The sequence below is a fragment of the Cyclopterus lumpus genome, chromosome 15 (genome assembly GCF_009769545.1).
Source record: "Cyclopterus lumpus isolate fCycLum1 chromosome 15, fCycLum1.pri, whole genome shotgun sequence".
Classification (NCBI taxonomy): Eukaryota; Metazoa; Chordata; class Actinopteri; order Perciformes; family Cyclopteridae; genus Cyclopterus; species Cyclopterus lumpus.
Genome location: NC_046980.1, coordinates 6,925,669 through 6,951,900, shown reverse-complemented (window position 1 = coordinate 6,951,900; position 26,232 = coordinate 6,925,669). Strand labels below are relative to the sequence as shown.

General features: G+C 43.9%; 2 protein-coding genes across 2 annotated transcripts in view; both read right to left on the bottom strand.

The window, feature by feature from the left end:
* Window positions 1-21,446, bottom strand: part of lrpprc (leucine-rich pentatricopeptide repeat containing) — a 49,712-nt gene extending 28,266 nt beyond the window's left edge. Inside the window, exons 1-22 of the mRNA XM_034552212.1 lie at window positions 21,238-21,446; window positions 20,242-20,444; window positions 19,628-19,750; window positions 18,758-18,879; window positions 18,480-18,538; window positions 18,112-18,198; window positions 17,877-18,003; window positions 17,599-17,743; window positions 17,324-17,481; window positions 17,089-17,194; window positions 16,812-16,919; window positions 10,946-11,064; window positions 10,768-10,858; window positions 10,041-10,110; window positions 7,802-7,829; window positions 7,105-7,165; window positions 6,257-6,363; window positions 5,458-5,535; window positions 5,225-5,296; window positions 4,804-4,917; window positions 4,569-4,699; window positions 4,299-4,384 (exon numbers count right to left, since the gene is read on the bottom strand). Coding sequence (XP_034408103.1) covers window positions 4,299-4,384; window positions 4,569-4,699; window positions 4,804-4,917; window positions 5,225-5,296; window positions 5,458-5,535; window positions 6,257-6,363; window positions 7,105-7,165; window positions 7,802-7,829; window positions 10,041-10,110; window positions 10,768-10,858; window positions 10,946-11,064; window positions 16,812-16,919; window positions 17,089-17,194; window positions 17,324-17,481; window positions 17,599-17,743; window positions 17,877-18,003; window positions 18,112-18,198; window positions 18,480-18,538; window positions 18,758-18,879; window positions 19,628-19,750; window positions 20,242-20,444; window positions 21,238-21,446 — 2,404 coding nt within the window. The remainder of the gene's footprint in view (window positions 1-4,298; window positions 4,385-4,568; window positions 4,700-4,803; window positions 4,918-5,224; window positions 5,297-5,457; window positions 5,536-6,256; window positions 6,364-7,104; window positions 7,166-7,801; window positions 7,830-10,040; window positions 10,111-10,767; window positions 10,859-10,945; window positions 11,065-16,811; window positions 16,920-17,088; window positions 17,195-17,323; window positions 17,482-17,598; window positions 17,744-17,876; window positions 18,004-18,111; window positions 18,199-18,479; window positions 18,539-18,757; window positions 18,880-19,627; window positions 19,751-20,241; window positions 20,445-21,237) is intronic.
* A 668-nt stretch (window positions 21,447-22,114) lies between these two features.
* Window positions 22,115-24,566, bottom strand: znhit2 (zinc finger, HIT-type containing 2). Its single transcript, XM_034552836.1, has 2 exons — window positions 24,501-24,566; window positions 22,115-24,266 (listed from the first exon to the last, which is right to left on the bottom strand). Exon 2 carries the CDS (start codon window positions 24,187-24,189, stop codon window positions 22,471-22,473), a length of 1,719 nt encoding a protein of 572 aa, XP_034408727.1. The 5' UTR covers window positions 24,190-24,266; window positions 24,501-24,566; the 3' UTR covers window positions 22,115-22,470.
* Window positions 24,567-26,232: the final 1,666 nt, after the last annotated feature.

Here is a 26,232-nt window from a genome sequence, read left to right as displayed (position 1 = left end):
GGGGGCTAAATTATAGGTATGTGGCAACAAGGGCCCGCTGTGGCCCCCAGTGAGACCTCGGTAAGCGGGCTGAGGGGTGGATCAGTTTGGTCAACTCCAGCCGGTAATAGAGGGCTTTTTACCGGGCCACGCGCCCATCTGGCAAACACTAGGGGCTAAACGGTGAAAAGGCAGCGAGTGGGTGTGTGTGTGTGTGTGTGTGTGTGTGTGTGTGTGTGTGTATGTGTGTAGATGTGGTGCATCAGCATAAGGTAATTAAGATGCATTTACTGTCTATTTAGACAGCTGCTAATGGACTGACAGCGATACAGCCGCTCTCTACCACAGATACTAATCTATACAGCCTGACCAAGATGGAGAGATGCAAAGACACAGAATACATTTGATTAATGTGTATTAAGCCAGTCTTCCAGCTGCAATATGTTAACTTGGCTGAAAATTCACACCCCAAAAAAAAAAAATCTGAACCGAATCTGTGTCTAATGATACAAACACCTACAAAGCTAGTAATATTAAAAAAAAACCTCAAACAGGATTGTCACTCTACTGGGAACACACAATCTCTCTCACACACACACACACACAAGCTGAGGGAAAAGCCACACTGGTGAGTGCTTTGGCATCCTAATTTCAGTCTCTCTCTCTCTCTCTGTGCCAGTTGTTGTGGCGATGGGAACCAAAAGCCGTCACATATTTAATGGAACAGGGGAAAATAGAGGGAGGACAGGTTGACCGGGGGTCAGTGGCAATGGGGGAGACACTGCTAAATAGGGGGGCGTTAAAGGGAGGACAATGGGCCTCATTCACTGATATGTGCGTAGAGATGTTCTTGCATTGCACAAATAATAGGTGCATGTTAATACGTGCAAAATTACCATTGGATTCATGACACGTGCGGACCGGCCAATTTTGTTCTTCCCATCTCATGTTAGTGAACCAGACTCATTCTCGAGTCCAGTATTTGCAACAGAGATATTAACAGTCTACATGTTTCTATGAATGGAAAAAGGAGTTTTATCATAGAGAAAGAGGTGAAGTTGTTGCTGTAAAGAGAAGCAAAGCCCTTAAAGCAAAAAAACTCTACTGAAGAAATTGAGACAAGTGGTGGAAGGCGGAAAAGGCACACTTTCTGTAATAGGCGGTGAATGTTGTGTCCTCTGAAATGCGGCCGGTGGCTCAGGTAAAACAGAAATTGTTGTATATTAAAGTTATAAAAAAGATAACTGACCAGAAGAAAAGGAGGGAAACAGGTAAAGGATGACAACCTGATCTGTAAGCCCAAGATGAATCCCCACAATTATTGGACAAACATCAATAATGTGGAAATGTCCAAGACATGAGGGGGAGTGATGACATACAGCGATGACCTTCACCCAGAGGTAACTCATTTCATAATTGTATTAGAGCTGTACCGAAGATTCATTCAACGTGGACATACAAATTCTAAAATATCTAAATGTCAATGCTGCGCAGATGTTTTAAACATTAGTGACACGCAGGTTGAAATGGACGGGATTTAAATAAAAATTATAGAGTCATTGTTTAATAACTTCCCAGCAATGTACTTCACAAACTAGTTAGCAATTATAAAGCAAAGACCCCGTTTGACTCCGCCACCGTCCGCTCTGCTCATGGTCAGACTGAGACAATGGGCTCCTGGGCACAGACATGCAAAAGGCCCCCCCACCACTACTCCACAAACAGATAGACTTTATAGTTAATTGGCTTTTTTTTGTGTTGCCGTTTTGTGTCTCTTTGTAGTCGCACAGACCTCTCTGCATCCGTGTCTATTTTTGGTCATTTTGTGTCCCTTTGTAGTCTTTTTGCATCACTTGGTGATGTTCCTTTGGTTCCTTAGTTAAAACCTCTTTGCGGGGCGCCAACATATTCTCTATGCAGGAAAAAAAAGAAAAGAAGCCAGTTCCTGGAGTCAGAAGAGTGTGTGAGTATGCGACTGGAAAACAGAATGAAGTCGTGCCCGTCACCAAAGCTCTTATTCAGGTGCCATAACAGACCGTTTGCGTTATAATTGAGGCCCACTTATATATCAGCCAATAGTGTAAACAGAGATGAGAGACTAACAAACTAAAGTGGACAACAAAAGAATCTCTAGTAGCTCAAACAATAGCACAGGCAACTTTTAAAAATACTAAAATGCAATATAAATCAATCAGATCAGAATGAGCTGACATGCTGTGAAACCTGTAATGAGTATCACTTCATATGAAACTTATTCTCACTCTCCGTTTCTCCATGTCTCCCTCCCTCCCTCCATCACTCCGACAGACCCGCTAATCACTGAGACCAATGGCTTGGAGATGATCTGCCCAAATGGAGCTACACTAGCTAACATCCCTCCATCCAAAGCCATCTCTCCCTTTATCCGTCCGTTTAGCCAGTATGCATATCCATCAGCTCAGCCAAGCATCCTGGCCAGCAAAGCGAGCCAGACCCCACACACATACACACACACACATCAAGAGATGGGGAGGCAGACAGGCCAGGTAAACAAACATCACACAGCCCAATGGTTCATCTAATGTTGCATGACTTGACTGCTAGTGACACACACCACTAAAAACAAGTCCAGGACCACCTAAAGCCAGTACAGGTTGTGTTTACTAAAGTGGGAGGATGGACAGATGGAGGCAGAGGGGCAAGGGCAGGTCAAAGAGACGCTTATTGATCGAGGAGAAGTGTATTTTAAAAAATGGAGGAAGAGAGGCGAAGGTAGCAGGCGTTAAAGGGGGTGTTCAGAGCCATGTTGATACGTATGACAGGTTCAGTGGGTCTCAGGTTCAACAGGATGAACTCAATCAGGTATGGGATACGCAAAAGTTGTAAGTTGGAAAATATTTAAACGCTAAAGCCAGTTCAAACTAGGACCACCGCCTCGCTGATCATTGCCTCCGCCAACAAGACCTGTTGAGATGAAAGTTCAAGATATTTTGGGTAAATTATTGGAGAACAGTGTTGCTATTGTTTCTGCAACCTAATAAAGAAAAACAACACAAAGAGATGGAAGGTTAGACACATGGACGCACGGACAGATTAAAAAGGACCGAGATGGAGATCAGAAGGGAGCAGCCGAAGTTGAAGAGATGGTGGAAGGAAGGCGGCATAAGGATAAAGTCAAAAGGATAAAGTGAGGCAAAAATAAAAGTTGCCTGGCGAGGTGGGATGGGAGGCTCTGCACCAAGGGCAAAAAACAACAAAGCCATTAGAGCTTAGCGGGTAAGAACTAAAGCAAAGATGCCAGGAGACATGATCTTCAGTTGGGCCTGGTGTGTGCTAGGAGCCAGGCGGACCAGCGTCTGGGTGGGGACAGGCTAACATCAAGGTTAGCCATGTGTACTAATGTGGCTGACATGCGTCCCCTCCATATGCACACTCTGGCTAATGGCAAATGCGTTAGCGCTGCCTATACACACACACACACACACACACACACACACACACACACAGCCGTGCTCACAAATGCCTTTTGCTCGAATTCACATGTAAATGTGTGTGCATCTGTGTGTGTGTGTGTGTGTGTGTGTGTGTGTGTGTGTGTGTGTGTGTGTGTGTGTGTGATGCTCAAGCACTTCGACGGACATGATCTGCCATTAGCATCAAGGCGGATTTCAATAATTTTGGAAAGATACACACAGTCCTGTAATTTTCCCCCTCTCTCATTTCTCACTGATGCGGATGTTTGTGTGTGAGGGGGCGGGGGGGTGAGAGAGTGACAAGCTACGAGACAGAGCGGGGGAGAGAGGGTCAGATAGAGAGACGGAGAGAGGGGCGGGGAGGAGAGACAAGGGAAACATTTTGCCTGTCATTGTGTGAAAAAAAAAAAAGCAAGCGGCCAAACTGAAGGTAATTGGGTCTTCAATGGGGTGAAGGAAACCCACCGTAGCATTCTGAAAATGGCCGGCTAATGTGGTTTGAGGGAGGGAGACGGATTGTGACAGTCACGGTGTGTCACACACACACACACACACACACACACACACACACACACACACACACACACACACGCACACACACACACACACACACACACACACACACACACACGCTGGTGGGATAAGCCAATTAACCAATAAATCCATCAACACGAAGTTAAGAACTTTTCTGGTCATCAATTCATTGTTTTGAATCCTACAAGAAAAAAATGCTTTTGTTTTTGGACAAACAAACACTCAGTTTGAAGAAGTTCTCTCTTTTTTTATATTAACTAACACTTTGGAGGCTGTAAGACTAATTAAAAACAAACTATAACTAAATGCATTTGCAGCCCTAGCAGAACTTACCCTCTACTTTGCCATTCTTCGAGAGGGTCTTGACCAGTGCAATGTATTTGCTGGGATCCAGCACAACTGACGAGTCCTTACGGCTCCTAAAGAAAGAGACGAAGAGAAACAAGGAAGGGAGGAAGGGAAGCGCTTCCTGTTTTAGCAAGTCAACAGAGCGGCTGGCCGCTGCATTAATGTCTCCCCTAATACCACTCAAGTTAAAACTTTAATGGCCCGCTACTTGTCGCAGCAGCTACCTCCTGTGCGTGTGTGTGCTGCTTCACTCACATTTCCCTCTTCAGGTTGAGCGCCTCCTCCGCATTGTCGAAGCGGCAGCACAGGTTGATGAGGGGGGCGTAGCCGCCGACTGTCATCTCCTCCTCGTGCTCCTGCTTCAGCTCAAGGGCGCGCTCCAGGTTCTGATCAGACAACAAAACTCTCAGAAGGACAGAAAAAACCTGCCAGCTCTGTGGACTAAACTCAGAGCAACTCATTTCAAGTAAGGCATCCCAACAAGTCCTACCTCTTCAACACAGAGCGTCTGGATGGCTTGTTTGAGAATAGTGCCTAAAGGTTTGTCCTCTGCCTTCAGTTCGGCCAGTCTCTTCTCAAGTAACAGCAGCTTACCCTCGATTCCCTGATGGCGACAGAGAGGCGTTAAACACATGTACGTGACCAAAGCATACATGCAGGACCGCATGTGGGTACATGGACTTGCACTAATAGACACAACAGAGTCCTGCTATTGGTTTATACTACCCACATTAAATATATACTCGTAGAGAATTACACGCATTAATAGAAAATCGTGAGGCAAACTGCGTGGCTCTATTCATTCCTCTTTTGCTAATTAAATTCAAATGTGAAGCAAAGTTCAAGCAGTACAAATTTAGGATAAACATACAAAAATTATTTTGTTGCATTTCTCACACTGTCCTACTTACAGCGGCACGGGAGAAAGAGGACATGGAGCCATTGGACACTCGGTCTTTGGGGTCCACTAAAGCAATCACATCCTGAAACACATTTCACACCTACATCAGGGCAACTGTACCATCATAAAATACATCATCATATTGTGTCTTTAGCTGTTGAGTTTGTCATCTCTACTGAGTGGCTCAACAATCTCAAAGTGCTCTGATAAAAGTCAGTAATGCTGCTTGTTCAGATCAGGTACCTTGATGAGCTCTGGGACGTGGTAGGACTCCAGAAGGTTCTTGATGCCTCTGTAGATGTTTCCTGAAATGGTTACGTTCTGAACAGAAACAAGCGGGGGAAAATCAGCATCACCCAACCATTGATCCGCTCACAAACGCATTCAATAGGAGATGAACCCCGTTACATTTGTTGTGTTTGTTTACGGTTTCGACACAATTTAACCTAACTTTAATGCGTTTGCTTAAAAGCCGTCACGAACCTTGTGTTTGACTTTGTGGAGAAACGACAGGTGAAAAATAAAGCTGCATTGAGCAGCCTTTTGGAAATACTGACTTTTCAAATGAAGAAACTCAAATAACCAACATATGTGAAGATTATTTCTTAATGTGCAGGTCAGCATTAGCGCTGCCATCTATGCAGTGAAAATGTTCACTGCATTTATTTTTTACACACTTGACCTCTCAGTGGACACATTGGACAGGGAAACTCCAAACAGCCAGTTGAGACGCGACCTTCAGTCAGTGTAAAACATGATTTACTCTGCCACAACATGTCTGGTTGTCTCAACTCCAACCTTCAGCAATTGACGGCAGGGAGGAGGTCATGTTTCTTGTAGTGTGTGTGCGTGTGTGTGTGTGTGTGTATATCGTGAATAATCCGAGTCTGATTACACACTGCAAATCATCTCAGATCAGAGTGAGTAAGCTCTGTCAAAGCATTATGAATGAACTGAATATATAATAGTGTATGAATGTGTGTTTGTTGTCAGTAACCTAACAACAGTGTGTGTGTGTGTGTGTGTGCGTGCGTGCGTGTACCTGAGCCTGTAGTTGATTGAAGTATTTTCTCAGTTTGTCTTCTTGTTCTTGCACCTCCCCCTCTGACATACTGTCGATCAAATTGTACAGGAAGAAAGATACCACTTCTAAAAGGGGATGAAACACACACACAGTGAGCAGTTGTCTTGGGAATAAATTTCATTTGCCACTGTGTCAGTCACTGCATCCATTTATACTATTTTTCTGTAACCTCTGCAGAGTGTGTGTTTGTGTTTCTTTTCTGCTGACAGAGGTTGCTTTTGGGCCGGAGTGTGAGTGAATATGCGATGGCTGGCAGTGACAGCTTTCCCCTACTTCAACTCTGTCACACACACACAGATGTCGTCTAATGGGATGTGACATGGATAACAGTCTCCATAGCTCCCACCAGCACAAACACCAGTTCCAGTGCTGGGGACTCTCTGTGACACGTAGAGACATTAACGCTGCACCCACACCCCCCCCCCACACACACACACACACACACACACACACACACACACTTTTAACTACTCAGCGCTCTGTCAGCAGACAGGCTCTATTTCCTCCGACAGAGAGAGCAGGTCTTTCACACACACACACACACACACACACACACGGACACAAACTCACACAGGCTTCATGACGAGTAGTGGGCTGGTCAGCAGTATTTTGCTACCGAGACACGAACATAAAGACACGCGCACATACACAGGGCACCATTCCGTCATCTGAATTAAAGTTGGAAGCTGACTGAGACAGAGACTGCACGTTTAAATTCTGATACGTGATAGATGGTGCACACACACACTTTCCATTGGTAAAATTATTTCCTTACCCCCACACACGCGGTAACATTATTTCCTTACCAGCCGTAGTCTTGGTAAGTTCTTTGGTGAAGCGCCCATCTTTGTACAAGAGATCAGTAATCTAGAAGAATAGAAAAATACAATTTGACTTTCAACACATACAGGAGGGAAAAAAAGTAGAAAAGTAGAGTATGAGTAAGAACAAGGGGTAGGAACAGAAAGGGGTGGGGTTCAAATGTGCGATTGACAATCTAATCTTAAACATTTCCCTTTGTAATTTCTTTTTTTTTAAATTAAAATACTACATTTTCTAGTAATATCATTTCATAGGATCTTTATGTGTGAATTAATTGTGTTTTTATGTTTGCAAACCATCTTGCCTAAAACTGAACCTTAAGGTAAAAAGTATTTATAAAGTATTTTTAATTCAACTGAATAGCCTAAACATTTGATAGATTTGGAGGCAGCAGATGGTATTTTTCATATTGTATATTCATCCTAAATATAACTTTTGTTGTTAGGAATAAGCTATCATATACCGTATAGAAAGCTCAGGATTATTCTCATGCCTTAAACACATAGTGTTGTTTCAACTTTAATGATTGTTTTCATTCGGTGTTCTCTCACTTTTTTCTTCTTTTACATTTTACACTCTTTTTATTGATCATTTTCAGCTATTACTGTTTTTATTTAAATCCTGCTGGTTGATTCGAATAAGGTTCTCCAGACACTCAATGTGGGCACAGTCGTGTCTTACCTTCACCATGCTCTCCACATCAGACGACCTGCAGGGGGCAGTAGAGGACAATACATGAGCACCCAGTCCACATGCACCATCAGCGGCTTAATGAGACTCCAACTTGTCAGGTTAAATGTGCAATTTGCACATAGGCTTTGCTTTTAGGTCACAAAATATAAAAACACATCTACAATTATGAAAATGCATCTCTTTAGAAGAAGCACATCCACCACAAAAACTTCCAACATGGACTTTACTTTCCTCTTCTTCCATGTTCCATTTCCCCCCGATAAACGATCCCTCTAAAGTTGTCAAATCACAATATTGCAAAAGGTCTCTGGACAAAGCTTTCTTTATTATCAATTGTTTGTACGGTTGGTGAACTACGATGAAATCTAATTTGTAGTTGCACTTACTTCAATTAGGATGGGGATATTAATTCAGTGAGAAAATAATGGGAGATTAAACAATCTATTTTTTCTATAGGATGTTCCCTTATTTGGAATATAAACACACCTCATAAATAGTTGAAATTAATAACCTTAATTGTCTTAATTATCTGACAGCAGATGGGTTTTGATTCAAAGAACCATCATTTGGACAGTGTCATGTTGCCATAGCTACTGAATTGACAGTGTAGTACAATATGGCAATACGGTTTGACGCTCTCAATCCAACAGTACCAGAGATGGCAGTACAAGGGCCTGGGAAGCCACAAAAGACACACACACACACACACACACAGGCTAAATGATGACAATGTGTGACATTTCTGGCGTTGTCAGCTAGTTGGTGGAGAGGAGACGGGGGGATGAGAGGAGAAGAGAGAAGAAGGGTTCTTTAATGATTAAATTATCCCCTGACCTTGTCTTTGACAGGGGCAGGTCCCGCATTGCAATGACACGGCGCTCTCGCTCACACACACACAGTTCCCAAGTGACAAACCCAATTATGACCCTGTCAGGCAACCTAACAGTCAGAGGAGTGTGTAGGTGAGTGTATGTGTGTTTAATGCAATGAAAGCAAAGCAAATTGAAGAGATGGAGCGAAATTCAGACGCAATAAAAAAGACAAACAAACAATGTCAATAAACTGAAATTTTTTTTTTTATAAATGTTAAAGACGCACACGCACCAATTTTAGCACAACAATCTGGTAATCTAGATTTATTTGGGGTTTGGAAATAAGATACAACTCAATCTGCAATAATGCATTTCCTTGTACTGCCCCCGTTTTCCTTGCAAAAAAGAAACTACATAATCATTACTTTATCCATTACATTAGATAAACCATCAGCAGCCACTGACATAGTTAATACATCAGTTACAGCACAGGATGTATTGGCTGAATACTCAGTATTTGGGCTTTTTAGAGGAAGAAATAACTTTGGTCCCTGCAGACAACTCAGCGTTTTTCCCTTTGACTCACCTCCAGCCTCGCTGAGGGGCTGTGCAGGAGTGTTTTTGTGTGGGTGTGTAGTGCTAAACTGTAAATATTCATAAACACCCCTTCAACAAAAGCCCAAGGGTCAGCCCCTGGTCCTAAGGCTAACTCTGTGTGTGTGTGTGTGTGTGTGTGTGTTTTTAGATCAGTACGGAGTCCGGGTATCAGGGCCAGTGGTGGGTGGGCATCTGCTAATTTACATATCTCCCACGGTGCTTTGGGGCGAGAGCTGAGCGATGACTGCCTCCATATGTATGAGGCATTTGTGTATGTGTGTTTGTGATGGAGTGTTTTTCCCTGCAGCCACACACACACACACACACACACACACACACACACACACACACACACACACACACACACACACACACACACACACACACACACACACACACACACACACACACACACACACACACACACACACACACACACACACACACACACACACACACACACACACACACACACACACACACACACACACACACACACACACACACACACACACACACACACACACACACACACACACACACACACACACACACACACACACACACACACACACACACACACACACACACACACACACACACACACACACACACACACACACACACACACACACACACAATGGTGTGATAGGCTGCACATGTCATCGTCATAGCATATGCCGCAGTGACCTCCATAGTGCTAAAGGCCTCCCTGAAACGCCAGTCAGGAGTTATGAGGCAAAATATGTAGAAATATGGAATATCAAATGATGGAGAACACATTAAGACATAAATAGACGACGGGCTAATTGACTCACTTTCTGAAGCCCAGGATGAGGCTGCCGCGGAAAGTACTGAGGTCCATCGAGGGGCAGGAGGGATCAGACACTAGAAAACAGAGAGGAGACCAACATATAAGTGATGAAACAGAAATAGTCTTCATGAGGACTGAGAATCTAATTAATAAATACAACTTTTCTTCTACAAAATGTCAAAAAAACTGGCCCCGATTAGTTTCCAGATCAAAAAGTCACATCTTTAAATATGTTAACAAGTCAACATTATTCAATCTACAGTGATATCAAAACACAAAGAAGCATGCTTATAATTTAAGAAGGAGTTATCTTTTTGAGGGTTTGCTGTGATAGAGATAGATAGATATATATAAATAAAACTGCCCTAATGTGAGGGGGGAATGTCCATTGGGGAACTTGAAACAGAGCGATGTATGTGAAAACGATGTTGGAGACTAAAAACGAGATGAAAGAAAGAATACAGGACGAGTCATCCATAATTTAACAGCCTTCTTCATCCCTCTGCCAGCATCTCGTTCTTTACATATTCACACAGACTAATCTCTTAAAAGGCCTGATGAGCACAGAGGAGTAAGTGGGAAAATACGAGAGCGAGTGTGTGTTTGTAAAACGCTGGTCCAATTAGCCTGCAGGCAAAGCAGCGATTTCTAGCGATGATGGGTGCTCAAGATGCAGTAGAACTTCTTTAGACTGTATCAGAGAGTGAGAGTAAGTGAGTGTTTAGGCTTACGTATGGTGTAGAGTTCGGCCAGGTTGCTAACAGCCATCGAGCGAACCTCTGAAGCCAGGAAGCCCTCCGACTCCAAAGAGATGCCTGCTTCCTGAACAGATAAAATCACCTTTATGTCAACAAAAACTTTTTAAATGCACGTTGGCCAAATGTGAACACACACAAACACACGGATTACCTTGAGGGCCTGTCGAGCTGCTTCCATGCTGGGGAAGGCAGGCAGGATGTAGTTGGATAGAGACTCCACATCGAGAGACAACTCAAGCTCCTGCATGCCCTTCACCACCTCAATTACCCCTACAACACACACATAAAAGTAATTAATATCAACTTTGTGTCCTTGAAGAAACAAGTTTGATTGCAGAGCGTGACAAATCCAGATGAGCTTCGTGTCAGACAAAACAATAACCCCCCCCAAAAGAGAGAATGAGAATGTTGGTGTCTACAAACCATTAGTCCCAAGCAAAAGAATACTTAATTTAATATCATATGACACAGAGACAAGCAGCAAACCCACACATTTTAGTGTATTAAATTCTCAGACCAATTATTTCAGATTTATGTCGATGATAATGCGAGATGAATACTATTGAAAATTCAGGAAAACAACCATTTGTGTTTGACTATTTTGTTTTCAGTCACATGCTGTACTTTTACAGACACAAACACTTTCCTACACTCACTCATGCACAACCCTGGAGTTGTGGAGGCACTTTTTAAATACGGAGAAATTCAGTTAAATTGCCAGGCATTAACACACACACACACACACACACACCTTGGACTGGAGGATACGTGTACATAAACACGCACTCGGCCTGAAGTGGACCCTTGCACCATCACCCTGCTCTCTCCAGCAGAGCCCCGAGGTCCTGCCCGAGGGAAGGAGGCTAAAACAGCCACATGCATATGGAACAGCCACACATGCGCTCTCCAAATGCCTGCAAGTGTCTGTGTGTTTGCGAGTGCGTGACCATGTGGAGTGCAGCACTGCAGCACTTTGCATATGTCTGGGAGCGTGCCCACGAAGGACATGCATCTAAATGAAGGAATCAGCGGGTCCCCGTGTGTGTGTGTTCATTCTCAGTGAGTGTTGCTATGTGCTTTAAAAAAAAAAAAGTGCATCTATATGCTATAAATGACCACATGCAGTGTACCAACACACCTCGTTCCTATGCGGAATTCAGCAAACTCCCCAAAAGTGCTTCCTTGAGTTGACACACCTCAAGATGCTGTGTGTATTTACTCTCTCAGGGTTATAAAACACACACACATACATATTTTTCTGCATCCTCTTGGGACGTATGTGTTCACCTGGCAGTCTCTTTCTTCAGCTAAATAATAGATGAGGCCCGGGCTTTTATATGCCATTAAAACCTGGCTGGAGCTGCATTATTCCAGGTAGGGGTACCTGAACCACTCCAGCCATCATTCCCCTCCATCGCTATCACTCATTCATCTGCCCCTCTCACTATCCATCTACCCAGCTTTCAAGAAAAAGTAAACCGGCGATATATGCCTCTTTCTTCTCAATGGAGTATCCATCCGTTTTGTCGTCCATCCGGCCATTCTTACCCCCTAATCGCTTTCATACAGTCTTTTTTTATGAAAGGAGAGCAGGGAGCTCCTGCTTTCCTCCTGAATAATCCATAATCAATTTCACGGTGAGCCAGACAGACAGGAAACAAGTGAATGGAGAACTGGGAGTATAAATGCATAAGCCGGCCTTTTCGCTTTCCGGCTTCCGCACGTTGAGCTTTCATGGACATCAGCATTTTTCTGTTGTCCAACAAGAATGTTTGTGTGTTTATTTTTTTATGTCGTCAAGTCAAGTCTGTGACAAAGAGCTTGTAATCAGTTTTCAGCTGAGTTTTCGTTCTCATTATTTACCGACGCGTGGCAAAGTCTCTGCGTGTCGTAGCTAAGCAGTAATAAGTCGGGCTACTAAGGTGCCATCAGATGGGAATACGAGTGGTACTATTCCTTCATACTACTCTTGTGACTGAGGTGACTTGAACCTGTTGAAATGTCAGTAACTACACCAAATATATATATATATATATATATATATATATATATATATATATATATATATATATATACACATACACACACATACATACACACACACACACACACACACATATATATACATATATACACACACACACACACACACACACACACATATATATACACACACACACACCGTTCTTCCTTTAGGTCTTTTACTTTTTACTCCATAACACTTTTTTGCCTTCTCCCCTGTCCATACAATATAAATACAGATTTGGCACAGAGGCCATCCAGGTCGGTCAGCATAAAGCCTGACATACCACCCGGGCAAGAAGTATCAAAGTAGTGAGTTAAGCATGGCACTGGTCACAAGATATCATCATCAGATTCATGTCTTCAGGTTAACTGTCACAGACGAGAAGTGAGGACGAAGAAAAGAGAGGAAAAGAGGAGTGGAGTGAACCGGTCGCTGTCATCTCCTCCCGTCCTTGGACATGAGTACCTGTCACTTCTCCTTTTCTCTCTCTCCTCCGACACCATCTGTCTCGCCGTCTCTGCGCGTCTATGACTCTCTAAAAGGTAGACTTGGTTTGCTGCAAGGCATTGTCGTTTGAAAACACAGAGAGTACGAAGACAATTTCCATTTTCAAGGCTAAAAAAGGAAAAACATGCAGTTTCATTCTAACTTGCATCATTTTTCTCTTCTTTTAAAATCAAGATAATTCTTGGCTCTCATGAAGTTGAGATACAGTTCATGGAGGGCTGCGTTACAGATTGCTGCGGCAGTGCTTCTTTAATGCTGCCCGCTCTTACTTGACAGAGCCGCATTAAAGAAAGAGTGAAAGGGTTGAAAATGAGGCCACACAAATAGAGGCAGGTGTGGGTGGGAAGGGAGCGGCCAGCAGCAGCCTTTACATCTCTTGTCACCCAAAACACACAAGGCCAGAAACAGCCCCTTCCTCTGCACTTTCCCCACCCTCTCCCTCCCGGTTCCCCGTGTCAGAAGTGATAAGAGCGCGCTGCGTCGCTAGGACTGACAAGCGGTGACTAGCTGGGGGCAGGTGCGAAGTATGGCCCAGCATATGCTTCTGCTAAACCCGCCAAATCCACACCCTCATCAAAATGCGAAAGGGATTTTTTTTTTTTTCTCTCTCTCTCTTCCCTTCCCTCCCCCCCCCGCCCCCCCCCCCCCCTTCCTCCTCCGCTGCTCTCCACCAATTCGACGGATCTGGCCTCTCTGCCCGCTAGTGACACCTGTGGACAAAAAGTGACACGGCGCTTAATATTTTATGGGCCGTGCACAGTGGGGCGCGTAATCCAAAGTGAATTCCCTCAGAGCGCTTGCATTTACATGAAATCAAGTCACTCCTCATCAGTCACATCACCTGCACTGCCCCCCCAAAAGCCCCTCCCTCACAAATGTGGACACACACACACGCACACCTCCTGCAGCCAATGAGTGTGAGAGAGAGCAGGAAGGAAAGAGGTGGGGACGGCGGGGGGAGGCTGCATTTTTCATGAGGGTTAAGGCTAACACCATTGGAAACAAGCCACTGTGTTAGAAAAAGAGAAGTTTGCCCACTTCCCTTCGTCCTTCTTTCCCGTCTGTGATAACTAAATGGATGCAGCCTGATGTGTTCGAGTGGCTTTGAGACTGTGCGGTTGGGGAATTCAAGTAAAAGTATGTGTCTACGTGTGTGTGTGTGTGTGTGTGTGTGTGTGGTTGTGCATGTTTAAACTTATGTCTAGTCCTCTTCTTCATGCTGCCAAGCAAGGCGCTGAGGCATCTCACCATTCAAACTGAGGATCCGTCTGGACCGCACACAGAAGTCAATCTGCACCGACGGCCACACCGGTCTAACCAGCTTTTCCTCCCTGCCAGCTCAAATGCTGTCAATTAGCCGACAGGGGAAAGGTACATCATTTATTAATCGTTTTAAAAAACCCCAAAGAGAGAGCCAGAGCTCAGCATAAATAAAGCACTTAAAACCCAAGCCACTGCTGAACGCATTTGACGGGGTACATTCATAATGAGTTGTGAATTCTGACAAGTCTTCTAATGCCGGCTATCCGTCACTGAGACGATTTCCTCCACAAAAACAAGGGAAAGAAAATACCCATTTCCTTGAGCAGAGACACATATTGGAAACATTAAACTGTACTCGCTGGCAGATGGAGAGGACAAACACAGGCTGAGAGCTCCGTAGAAAAGTACTGCCTCATGTCCAGCCAACCACTTAAAGAAACAATGGGATGAGCGATAATGGGCCCCACGTGCACACAAACTGTGAACTCCACTGATCGCCATCATAAGAGTGGAAAACTCTTTCGATGCTTTTCAGAATATTTTGCTCTTGTAAAATTAAAAACAAAAGATACTCCTCATTATTTCTTCTGGTAATATGAGACATTTTTACAGGAACTAAATAAATGATCTTGTCCCTTCAGCTCGTTTGATGTATGCCTATACTACTTATCTTTCAATTTAAAAATAAAAGGAGATTTTATACAACCTTTTGTTGAAAAGAAAATGGGCAAAAGAAACGAGGGATGATTTGGGTGAAGAATTGAGCTGAGAATCAAGTTTGGTTTGATAAAGGATTTGAGGACAGCGACTGGAGCAGAATGACCTCTGACCTCTCAGCCCCAGGCCTGTATGTGCATCCATGTATGTGTGTTTGCATGTGCTTCGGGCTACTCGGCCCCCCAGTGTCCCCAATGAGGAACCTGAGGTGCCCCCCAGGTTGGGGCAAATGTTGACAGGTCAACTTCTTCTTTCAGCAGCTTCTGCAGGGTTGATACCATGTCAGCTAGAACTTTAACTAAGAAATGCCTCTCATGAAATCCTTGATCAGGATACACAGAGTTTGGTTGAACTGTGATTGGAGCTTACTATTCTACTCAAGAGTCAGTTTGTCCAGGAAATGCCAAAAGAAAAAAACATCCGAGTAAATAATATAGGAATATTATCTGTAATTGATACAATTGACCCCTGACTCACTTTGAGTAGCTAAATAAATGTCCTCTAGCCTTGCACCCAGGAGGTTGCATACAAGAGGGCAGATTTTGTAGATCAGGAAGTGAAATAAAAACTATGACATTCATGTCTGAGCGCACTCTTTGAAAGTCAGGGTGTCTTTTGGGCTCGTCTGTCCAAAGTGGCTGACATGGGGAGTTCTAAACTTTGCGATCTATTCCTAGAGCTCTCCGGAGAGACCTGTATGTGTGTGTGTGTGTGTGTGTGTGTGTGTGTGTGTGTGTGTGTGTGTGTGTGTGTGTGTGTGTGTGTGTGTGTATGCATGTGTCGTTTCATCTCCTCCTGCTCCAACTCTCTCACGCAGGGATCAGGCCTCTTTGCCCTTGACTGCCCCAGCACAGTGAAATCTGTCCCAGTTGGACCACTCTGTAGGGCATTAATATTTGAGGGAAACACTCCTTTAAAAGCTCTTTCTGGTACAGATGAAGTCATAATCCCCTGTACACCACACAAATAACAGACATGCTCATAAACTGAGAATATCATGCACCCCCCAAAAAACTAAACTCTCCATTTCAGATAGGATGCACAAAAAGCTGCTGGGCACTTTCTTTCCTACTTGGGGCTCAATGGCACCCATTAAGTTCTCACATACACATGGGATTGTGCACATGGAACAGGAGTACAAGCTCACTATATTCACTTCCAAAATCTGCTATTGAAGCTATGGACTTCGAATTGGTAGCTTAAGCACAGCATAGAATAAAAGCACATATGTTGTGACGTAAATCATTTAAAACCTTAATACAAAACAAATATTTACAGTTTGGTTTTGTTTCTCTTAAGCCAAGTAAAACTTCAGTTATATTTAAGAAGTGAATGAAAAAGAGAAGAAAACAATTCCCAAGTACTCAAAAGGCATCCAAAAGAAAATGGTCATGTGGAAATTATCCCTGTCGTGAAGCTGCAGAGTCAAATTCGTAAAATCAGCACATTAAGCCTCGATAGAAATGAAAAAGGTGTGTATGTGTGTGTGTGTGTGTGTGTGTACCAGTTGTGTTGCTGTCTTTCATATGCCGAGTGAGGAGGGGCCAAAAGTAGTGCGGCCTTATGGGGAAGTCCCGCTCCTTCATCATCTTCATCAGCTCCAAAGACATACCTGCAAAAAACAAAAAATAAAGTTTTCCCCATCACTGCAGCAACATGATATAAATATATTATATTCACAATTCAGTGTGTGTACAGAAATAGTGAATGAAGGCCCATATGCATGCAAGTGGATGTACAGGTCTCTCTTAATGCAAGTTAATAAAAAGGGCGCGCTGTACCAGTCTTTTTGGCCTCCAGAGCGCAGGACAGAGTGAAGCTGAGTGCCGTAGTGTGCAGGTTGGACTCCTGCAGTTCTTTGCAAAAGCTGCCGATCTTCTCCATTGACTGTAGTGCACACACACACACACACACACACACACACACACACACAAAAGACATCAGCAATTACATTTAAAGATCAAAATGAACATGCAATAGGACTAGGTTAGGGGAGCAACGAGTGAAATGTTTTACCGTGTCCATGTTGACACAGTGTCTGAGGAAGAAGTTGCCCAGGTTAGCGGCGTCTGTGTTGAAGCTTTCCGACTGCAGTGTGGGGAAAGTCTTAAGGATGTGAAAAGCCGTGTCCTCCTGGTTCTGGGTGATGAGGCTCAGGCACAAGTTCATGGCATCTACAGGAAGAAAAACAAATATGACTGTCGAGATGATTGCAAATGCAGCATATCAGTTCGGTTTAGATGCTGAAGACTACCGTGATGTGGAAAAGCATCAGGGGAGTGCGTTTGTACCTGGAACGTAGCCCCTCTCATGCCTCAAGCGCTCAATCATGTCTTGGATGTGCTGCTGGTGTCCGGCTTTGGCCAGAGTGAAGATGACCTGCATGATGTCCCTGTCCATCAGACTGGAGTCTGCACTCTCTGCTACCTCCAAAGTCTGACACAGAGAGAGAGACAGAGGAGGGGGACAGAGAGGATGAAGAGAACAAGGAAATATGTGAGTTTGGGAGGAAGGAGAGTAGAGACGGAAGGGTGATGGGATGAAGAGAAGGAAAAGCACGCATACACACCTTTTTCAAACTGTCCAGGTCTCCCTTCTCAGCGTAGGCGTTGAGCAGTGATATATAAGTGTCGGGACCCGGTTCAATTCCTGCTCCCTGCATCACCGACAGGATGTTCTTAGCACTCTCGATGTCCCTGCACAGTGACAGATGACAGCTGGTTTAGAATCAAATTATTCCAACACCAACACTTATTGTGGACCATTAAACACAGTACGCTGGAAGCCAACGCAGTGACACTCACCCTGCACGAGCATGGCCGGTCACCAGGGAGTTGAAAACCGCCTCGGTGATGGGTAAATCTTTGCTCTTCATGAAACCCAATATGGTGCTGAGAAAGAAAAACAAACAAAAGAAATGGGTAAATCCAATAATAAATTTTTGTCTAAAAAAAGTCTTAAACATAGTTTTTGGAGCTGTAACCATCATGGGTGGAAACAAATATATTAAGCAATATGGATCATAAAATGCAAGGATATTATACTGATATTATACACAATAAGTTTGACTGAAAGGCAGCTGCCGTTTTGCAACCTTCTGTCTAGTGGCAGATGTCAGAGCACGAACTCTGTTGTTTGGTTGATTCATGAACAGAACACAAAGTTCGCTCACCTGGCTCCCTCGATATCTCCATTTTGGCAGTATGCTGCGATGAGTCTCTGGTAGGTAACCTGTGCACAAAAATAAAAAGGGAATCAAACAGAGATCAAAATCTCCAGGTGTATAGAAAAAAAAAAAAAAAAGTAAAACGGATGTGAAGAAGTCCTCTGCATAATCAACTCCAATCCACTGCAGAGCAACTACAATTCTTCCAAGGGAAGGCTGCTTCTCTTCAATTGGGTTCAAGCTAGCAGAAATCAGGTGTTTCCTGTCAGTACTGCAGTGCTTACTCTGTTGGGCTGGACGTTAGCGGCTTCCATCTTGGCCAGGAAGTCCGTGGGGGAGAACTTGAACTCGTTCTGCAGGTAGACCTTCAGCAGGGCATTGTAGTGACTAACATCATATTGTGCACCTGGGGAGGACATTGTACAAATATATATAGCATCAACAAATATTTTAACATCTCCAACATACAGTGATAACAACTTTAGGATTTAACCCTATGAACCCCCAAAACCCACTAGCATGATTCAAAAGCTGGTTTTCTTGAAACATTGCCAAAATGACACCGTTCATTATAGCAAGAAGCTGTAAAAGAAAGAAAATGCATTGTTGTGTGATTTTCATCTTTCAGACAGTCCTTTAAACACATTATGTGAGACGAACGCTTCCTTCAGGCAAAGCAATCAAATCAACGCTTAAAATTGTTAAATTTCACCAAAAAAGTTGTATTCTACATATGCTATTTAAATTTTTGCACCAACCAGATCCAATAAAAAAAATTTAAAAAAAACATACAATTCTGAGCGCTTCATTGAAAACGGGCAGCCATGATTAACAAAGCTAGGATCAATAGTCACGTGACAAAAGTTCTGTGACTGAATGGCAGGCAGCTGATCACAGTGAACAGAAGAGAGAACAGGACAGGTTTTTTTAAAAAGTTCATAGTTCAATAATAGCACGTGGAGACTCAATCCCCCCCCCCCCCCCCCAGACCCTAACATTGGTAACACTTGGGAAAATGTTGGACATAGAGTCCATCGCTTTCCATTTATAAAATATCTGCAGTCATGGTGAAATCCTTTTAAATTCAGCAGCAAATAGCACAATAGTACTCTAAATAAGATGGTTAGGCTGTTGCCATTGGTGCGGCCTCTTACCCAACTCCTGCAGCTTCTCCCACACACGGTGTGCCAGCTCACTGCGCTCCTCCAGGGGAACCTCTGGCAGCAGCGAGCCGCAGCTACGCAGCAGTAATAAGGCCTGGTTACCACTGGGATAACCTGCAGGCAGATACCAAAGAACCAACAATGAGGATGGAGGAGAAGAAAAAGACAACAAAAGCAAAGAGTCAGAAGGTCTAACACGAGGAAACAGAGCGCGCTCAGTTTGATATGTGTTATGATAGTTTCATGTTGCTCATGTTCAAGGAACCTTAAGAGTTATGGTGGAATACTACAATACTATCAAAGAAGCCTTTTAGTACAAAACCAAGTGAAGGTCAGACGATCTGAGGATTAAAAAGGCAAAGCGATATTCCTGACTCGCTCAAGTTAACATGGTGGAAATCTTCATACATAGCCAACTACACTTAAAAATGAGCACAGTTACAACAAGGCTGAGCTCATCCTTTGCTGATGATGGAGGATCCCACTTGAAGCTTGTGAAGCTGCAGCAAAGTATCACTAAGGCGACAGCTGTTTGATCACTTGGGTTAATAACAATAAACTGCCTCCATCTTGCATCGACCCTGATCATTGTTCAAGCTGCCCACCTGCCCTGCAGATATCGTGGAAGATGCGGAGCAGGAGGGTCTTGGTGATGCGACCGGTTCTCCTCACAGAGCTGTCCAGCTTGGCCAGAGCCCAGTCGAACTGCTCCGCCTGCTTGGACCGCACCACAACGCTGGCCTCATCCTTCTGCTCTGTGGCCAGAGCATAGTTACGCACACACCCCACCGTGCATGGCCACGCACGACTGTAGAGGATTAGAGATTGTGACGGTAGAGGGGGCACAGGAATGGATGGGGGAGCGGGGGAGGAATAAGGTGGAAGAAGCACAGAGAGATAAACAAAAGTTAACAAGTGGGTGAATGTGAGATTGAAAACGTTTATCAACGCTGTCTGGATGCGTTGAGTGCTCAACAATACACACAAATAAATATCTGCCTGCATAAAGACCGTTTGTAGTTTTGTTATGAACCATGACCTTGACAGAAAGAGGCCCAGCAGAGTAACCCATGTCTGTCAGCCCTTAGCCTTTACATCAGCAGAGTTTCTCAAGTACTTCATGATAAAATGCCCAATTTGACAATAAATGTTCTGCTGTCAAATAAGCTGCAGCATGACAACGTGCACTGCTGGTCTCCAATGATGGGTCTTTCCTTAATTAGCTATAATGTAGCGAGCTAATAGAAAAATAGAGCAACAAACAAACTGATGATCAGCTGTTACATCAGGATTACGAACCACGTTGATGTCATTGGCCTAAATAATTACACAACGTCTGATCATCACCTTGTGCAAGTCAGGAGCCATGTTTACCATACAGTTAACCATGCAGCTAACTTGTGCTAACATGAAGACCAAATGTTAGCAACACACATGTAATACTGCAGCTCATAAAAGCCTAGTGTGGATACGTGTGCGTGTGTGTGTGTGTGTGTGTGTGTGTGTGTGTCTCTAGCGGTCATTGAGCCTCAATGACATCTGCGCTTCTCGCTCACGCGTGTATCACAGCTAACGACACCGGCTAACAGACTGCGTGATACCTGGACGCGTTCCCCGACGTGGGGCCGGTCTGTCGGGTGCAAACTCCGGGCCTCGCGCCGCCGAGAGCTCCGCTGTACAGCCGACCGAGCGGCGGCCCGTTTCTTTTGGTCCCCGTGTAGTGGAGCAAGCCCGAAGGCGAAAGCTTGAGTAGCCGGGCTGATCTCAAGAGCGCAGCCATGTTTTCTTCTGTCGCACTGTGGAAGGGCATCCGCACCACGTGACCGGTGAAAGGAAGCACCGCGAGAGCACGTGAGGGGAGCGTGCGTTGGCGTGTTCAAGTACGTTGCAATACCAGTGTACAAATCGTTACCCGTTAAAGTCGTGCATTGAAAATATATGTATATAAGTATCGAAATATACTTAAAAGTAAAAGTACTCACACCATTGAAACTATTACACAAGTATCATGCAATAAATTGCAATAACACAAATCACCCTGAGATTATAGACTGAGCTATTTAATACAAATAGTGAAATTTGAACAGAAATGCACATTATTGGCTATTGATAATACTAAAAGTGAGTCGCATGACATTGATGGAATTAAAAATGGATGTACTACGGGTACATAATATGACATTACGACCAAAGATGCTTCAAATGTCCAGCCACGTCACATTAAGCAGTTAAGGTCATAGGTCTGTATGTGGTCGGTTATAATTATTGATACATTCTTGTATAAATGCGTCTATAACGTTGCAGCTGATAAGGTGGTTCTACGGCCATTGATGCATAGTAACTAAAGTATAGTAACTAAAGCTGTAAATAAATGCAGTGGAGTAGAAGGCACATAATCTGAAAAATATTTAAATTGTACTAGCATAATGTAGTTATATACATTCCAACACAGGTGCCAAGAATAATGCTGTAAAACTGTTTAAAAGTTGTACATGAGTATATTCTGATTTTATTATAAAAGCTAATCTTATTAGTAGACCTGCAGTTTGTCAAAATACATTCTTAAAATGACATTTTCTGTGAATTACGCAGAGACCTTTTAAACTTTTAAAACATTCTTTCCAATATATGATGCAAGAAATTATGAAATACAAAAAAAAGATACCTCCTTATATTTTATTGTACCAAATGTTTGTTTTTTTACCAAATCATAATTTCAAACTTTAGGATGGGACCGGTAATGACCTTTCAGTAGCTACATTTTGCAGTGAGTTATTCATGACATTTCTATTACATCATAAACATTTACAAAAATCAATATGTTCAAAAGGGATTCATTTGCTCAGTTCTTCAATTAACTGACTCTTCCCTTTACGCTTCCCTTTCTTCAAGCTCTCCTCAACAACAGTCTTGTCTTTCTCCATGCTGCTCCTTACACTCTCTCTTTTACTGTGTTCGTTCCACAACTCAATAGCTAGCCTGCGAATCCTGTGCGCATTGTCCAACACCCAAGCTTGAAAGAATTCACACTTCTTGCTTGCCAGGAAGTACTTCTTCCTCTTTGCTCCTTCTTCTCCCTCTTTAGAAAGAGCTGCTCTGGCCTGGGAGAGCACTGAGCGAAGCTGACTCAAGGCTGCCAGGCAGTATCCCGTCGCATCCTTTCGGTCTCGGCCGGTCGCGATGTGAGCCACGGCTTCCACCGCCCTGGCCGGGGCAAGAGGATCCTCCTTGTCCAGGTAACCGCCACTCAAAATGAGAGTTTCTCCACAGTCTAAGGCCTCTTGGAGAGAGTTGAACACCCTGCTTGAGTCCAGTGCCTCAGACAAAGCAAGAATCATGTCACAGAACTCAAACATCAGTGAATCGGTGTCATTGTTAAACAGGCACAGGGTGCAGGTGTAGCCAAAAAGCGCATTTACCAAACCATAGCACACAAGCGGAGATGGGTTTGCACATAAGGATGTCAATTTGGGGATTTTTGCAGAAATTTGAGGGACACTGAGAACGGCTGAACTTCCCTTTTCCTTGCTTGTGTCCATTTCGTTTCCCCCTTTAATCGTTCTCAACTTTGTAGGAGATTTGCTCCGATTCTGAACCACTTCATCAGCATCCTGTTCGGCTACAATTGTTGAATTTTCACTCTCCAGTTTGCTTACTTCCTCCTCAAGCACCTCCACCAGTGCTCTCCCTCTATCCTCATGCTCCTCCCACCACGGCTTCCACAGGGGAATCAGTTCGCCAAGCGCTCCGCCCTTCATCAGACCCATAAACACTTCTTTCTCTTTACTATTAAGAACTTCCCACAGCTCCTCCTCGGAAAGCGTGTCAATGTCCAGCCCCGAGAGTCGATCAGCCAAGTCCAGCTCCCCTTCTGCACCTTCAGCGCCCTCATCCGTGTCTCCATGCAGCGGCTCCCCTCCTCCTATCTCTTCAAGTTTTCTCAAAATGGCCTCAATCTCTGGTTCACTCTCTCCCCCTGACTGTTGAAGCTCTGCTAACCTGGACAGGAGCTCCACAACCTGCACGTTCTCCATCGCTTCCCCTTCATCCGTGTCTTCTGAAAAAACACCAGCGTCCTTTAACACACTTTCCATCCCCCCATCTGTCTTTTCCGCCTTTTGTCTGAGTCCCACAAGGATCTCCTGCATTTTATTTCTCCCTTCACTTTCTGTTTTCCCCATATCCTTCAGCTCCTGCAGAACAGACTCCTTGTAAAACTCCTCAGAGCACACGGAGTGATCTGGGCTCTGGTAGCAAGCCAAGCCACAGTACTGCAGGTTACACCGAGGACAGGTGTAACAAGAGGGCTTACATTTGCACAGCATGCAGACTGCACTCCTTCTGGCGTTGCTGCCCTCCACTGCTGCCTCCTCTTGGGTCTTGGCTGGCATGAGAAACTCCTCTTGCCCGGAAGCAGCGCCTCTGGACGGGAGCAGAACCCCGTCTCGGGCCACTGCGTCGGGCTCTGTGTCAGTCCACTCCTCCTTCGGACCGATGTCTGTCAGAAGACTCCTCACGGACGCAGGAAGTCTCCGTCGAATTAATGGATTCATTGGTTGAACGGGTCGAAGCGCAATATTGTAGCAAAAGGAGGCGAACACTGTGTGGTCTCAAGTCCAAAAGAGGAAATCTAAGAATGGAAGAAATACAAATCACAGTAGTTAGTTAGTTAGTAGGGATGTGTGTAATCTTTAGCTACGTAGTTAAATGTCCCAAAGTTGATATTACAGTGTGAGGTTCTACGTAACGTTACATCCGTAAAACGCTTTTAAAAAGTCGTCACCAATACTCTGCTGATAAAGATTGATGTCAAGACGACAAGCTTTCCTCGGTGTTTATATCTCAAAGAACAACATCTACTTACTTCCCAGCATAAGCACCAACACCAACGTCTCACGTTTGTTGTCCAAATCCCACCGCGACGTCGCCTGTTGATGACGTAAATCGGTTTACAGGCGCGGACCTTTTTTTTTCCCTTTTTTTTTTTTCTTGCCAGCTTTCCCAGACATTTAAAAAGGCAGTCTGAGTCCGATGCGTTTTACAGATGGTTTTGTTAAATTACATTAAATAAAGAAAGAAAAATGTACCTTGAAATTATTTGTCTGCATATTTGGTGATAAAACCTTGCACACGGTCCTAGAGTTGGCCCAGTTGTCATGTTAACTTGAAGGACATCTGGCTCATGTTGACTTAATGCAGAAGAATTTCTTAAACCTTAAATAATAAGGTGTCATAATTTCATCAGCATAATATGTCATTACTTAAACATATTGTATATAATTTAAAAGTTATATACAAAAAGGAAACTGAGCAAATGGCCAATACAAATCATGATTTCCTGATTGCTTGATAACATGTTGCCTAATTTTAAAGCGATATTTTGTTCTAATGTATTGTCTGTTAAACTTGAAAATAACCATTTGGCTAATAATCCACAGACAATTTCGAGGAGAATCCAGGTGAAAAGAACACAACCTTTCAAATACAAAGTCTAATCAGTAAAACAGTGGATTGAAATGTGGTCATATAGATGAATTGGTCTATTAATTTAATGTAGAGCTGGTCTAAATCTGCTGCCATTGATTGTTATTGCATCCACTCAGTTGTCTAGAAACCTGAATCTGTATAAATGCTCACTCACCAACATACAAAAAGTCATCATGTCTGTTTCATGAGGTGTAGCAGTGGAACTGAGTTGAATGACTCATCACAAGCATGTATGCATGTCACAGTCTGACTAACTGTCCCTCCATCTAACTTTCTGTCAATCTGTACATCATGCCTGTCTGTCTACACGTGGGTCTTCCTGTCTGTGCTGTGTGTCTACATCTCCCGTGGGGCTGTTTGCTATGAGGTGATTGTCTTCTGCAGGGGGTCAAGCATGGTAAAGGTCACACAGGTGGGGAGTTGTCAGATGGCTGTCCACCCCTCACTGGGCCAAGGGGTTCCCGTGCCGCCTGTCATAGCCCGTGGGGAAAGTGGGAGGAAGAGGGGGGTCTGAGGTCGACGTGTGCCATGCTGTCTTGGCCCCGCCCCTGGCTGCCGTGTCAGCAGTCCTGTGTGGGCTGCTGCCTCCTCGTGTCTCCTTTGTTCTGCCATGGCATGTCCTGTGACATGTAGTACCCCCCCCCCCCCCCCCCCAACACTGAATCCAACAAGCTTACTGACTGACCAATAGACTGATGATATGTCGTGAAGCGGAGTCTCATCCAGGTTAGGAAAGCCTTTTGTCCTATTTGCATGAGCTTTGGCACAGGTTTGACATAAAGAGAGAAAAGATGGTCATAACAACCAGTTGTATGGTGTGGATAATACAGTAACTACTCGGCCACCAGGACAATTTTAGAAAACCTACATTTATAGCTGTATGCATAAATACAATCACATAATCATTTGATTAATTCTATCATGGTGTCATGTACTTCAAAATATACATATTGTATATCTGCCAATTATCCATCACACATGTGGCAGCCACTATACACACAACATCCTGTTGGATCAGTTAATAATATGCAGATCATTAGTTTTATACAACAGAATTCAATGCATGAGGCATATTAATTATCTCTTCTGATATACAGTGTAGTCCATGT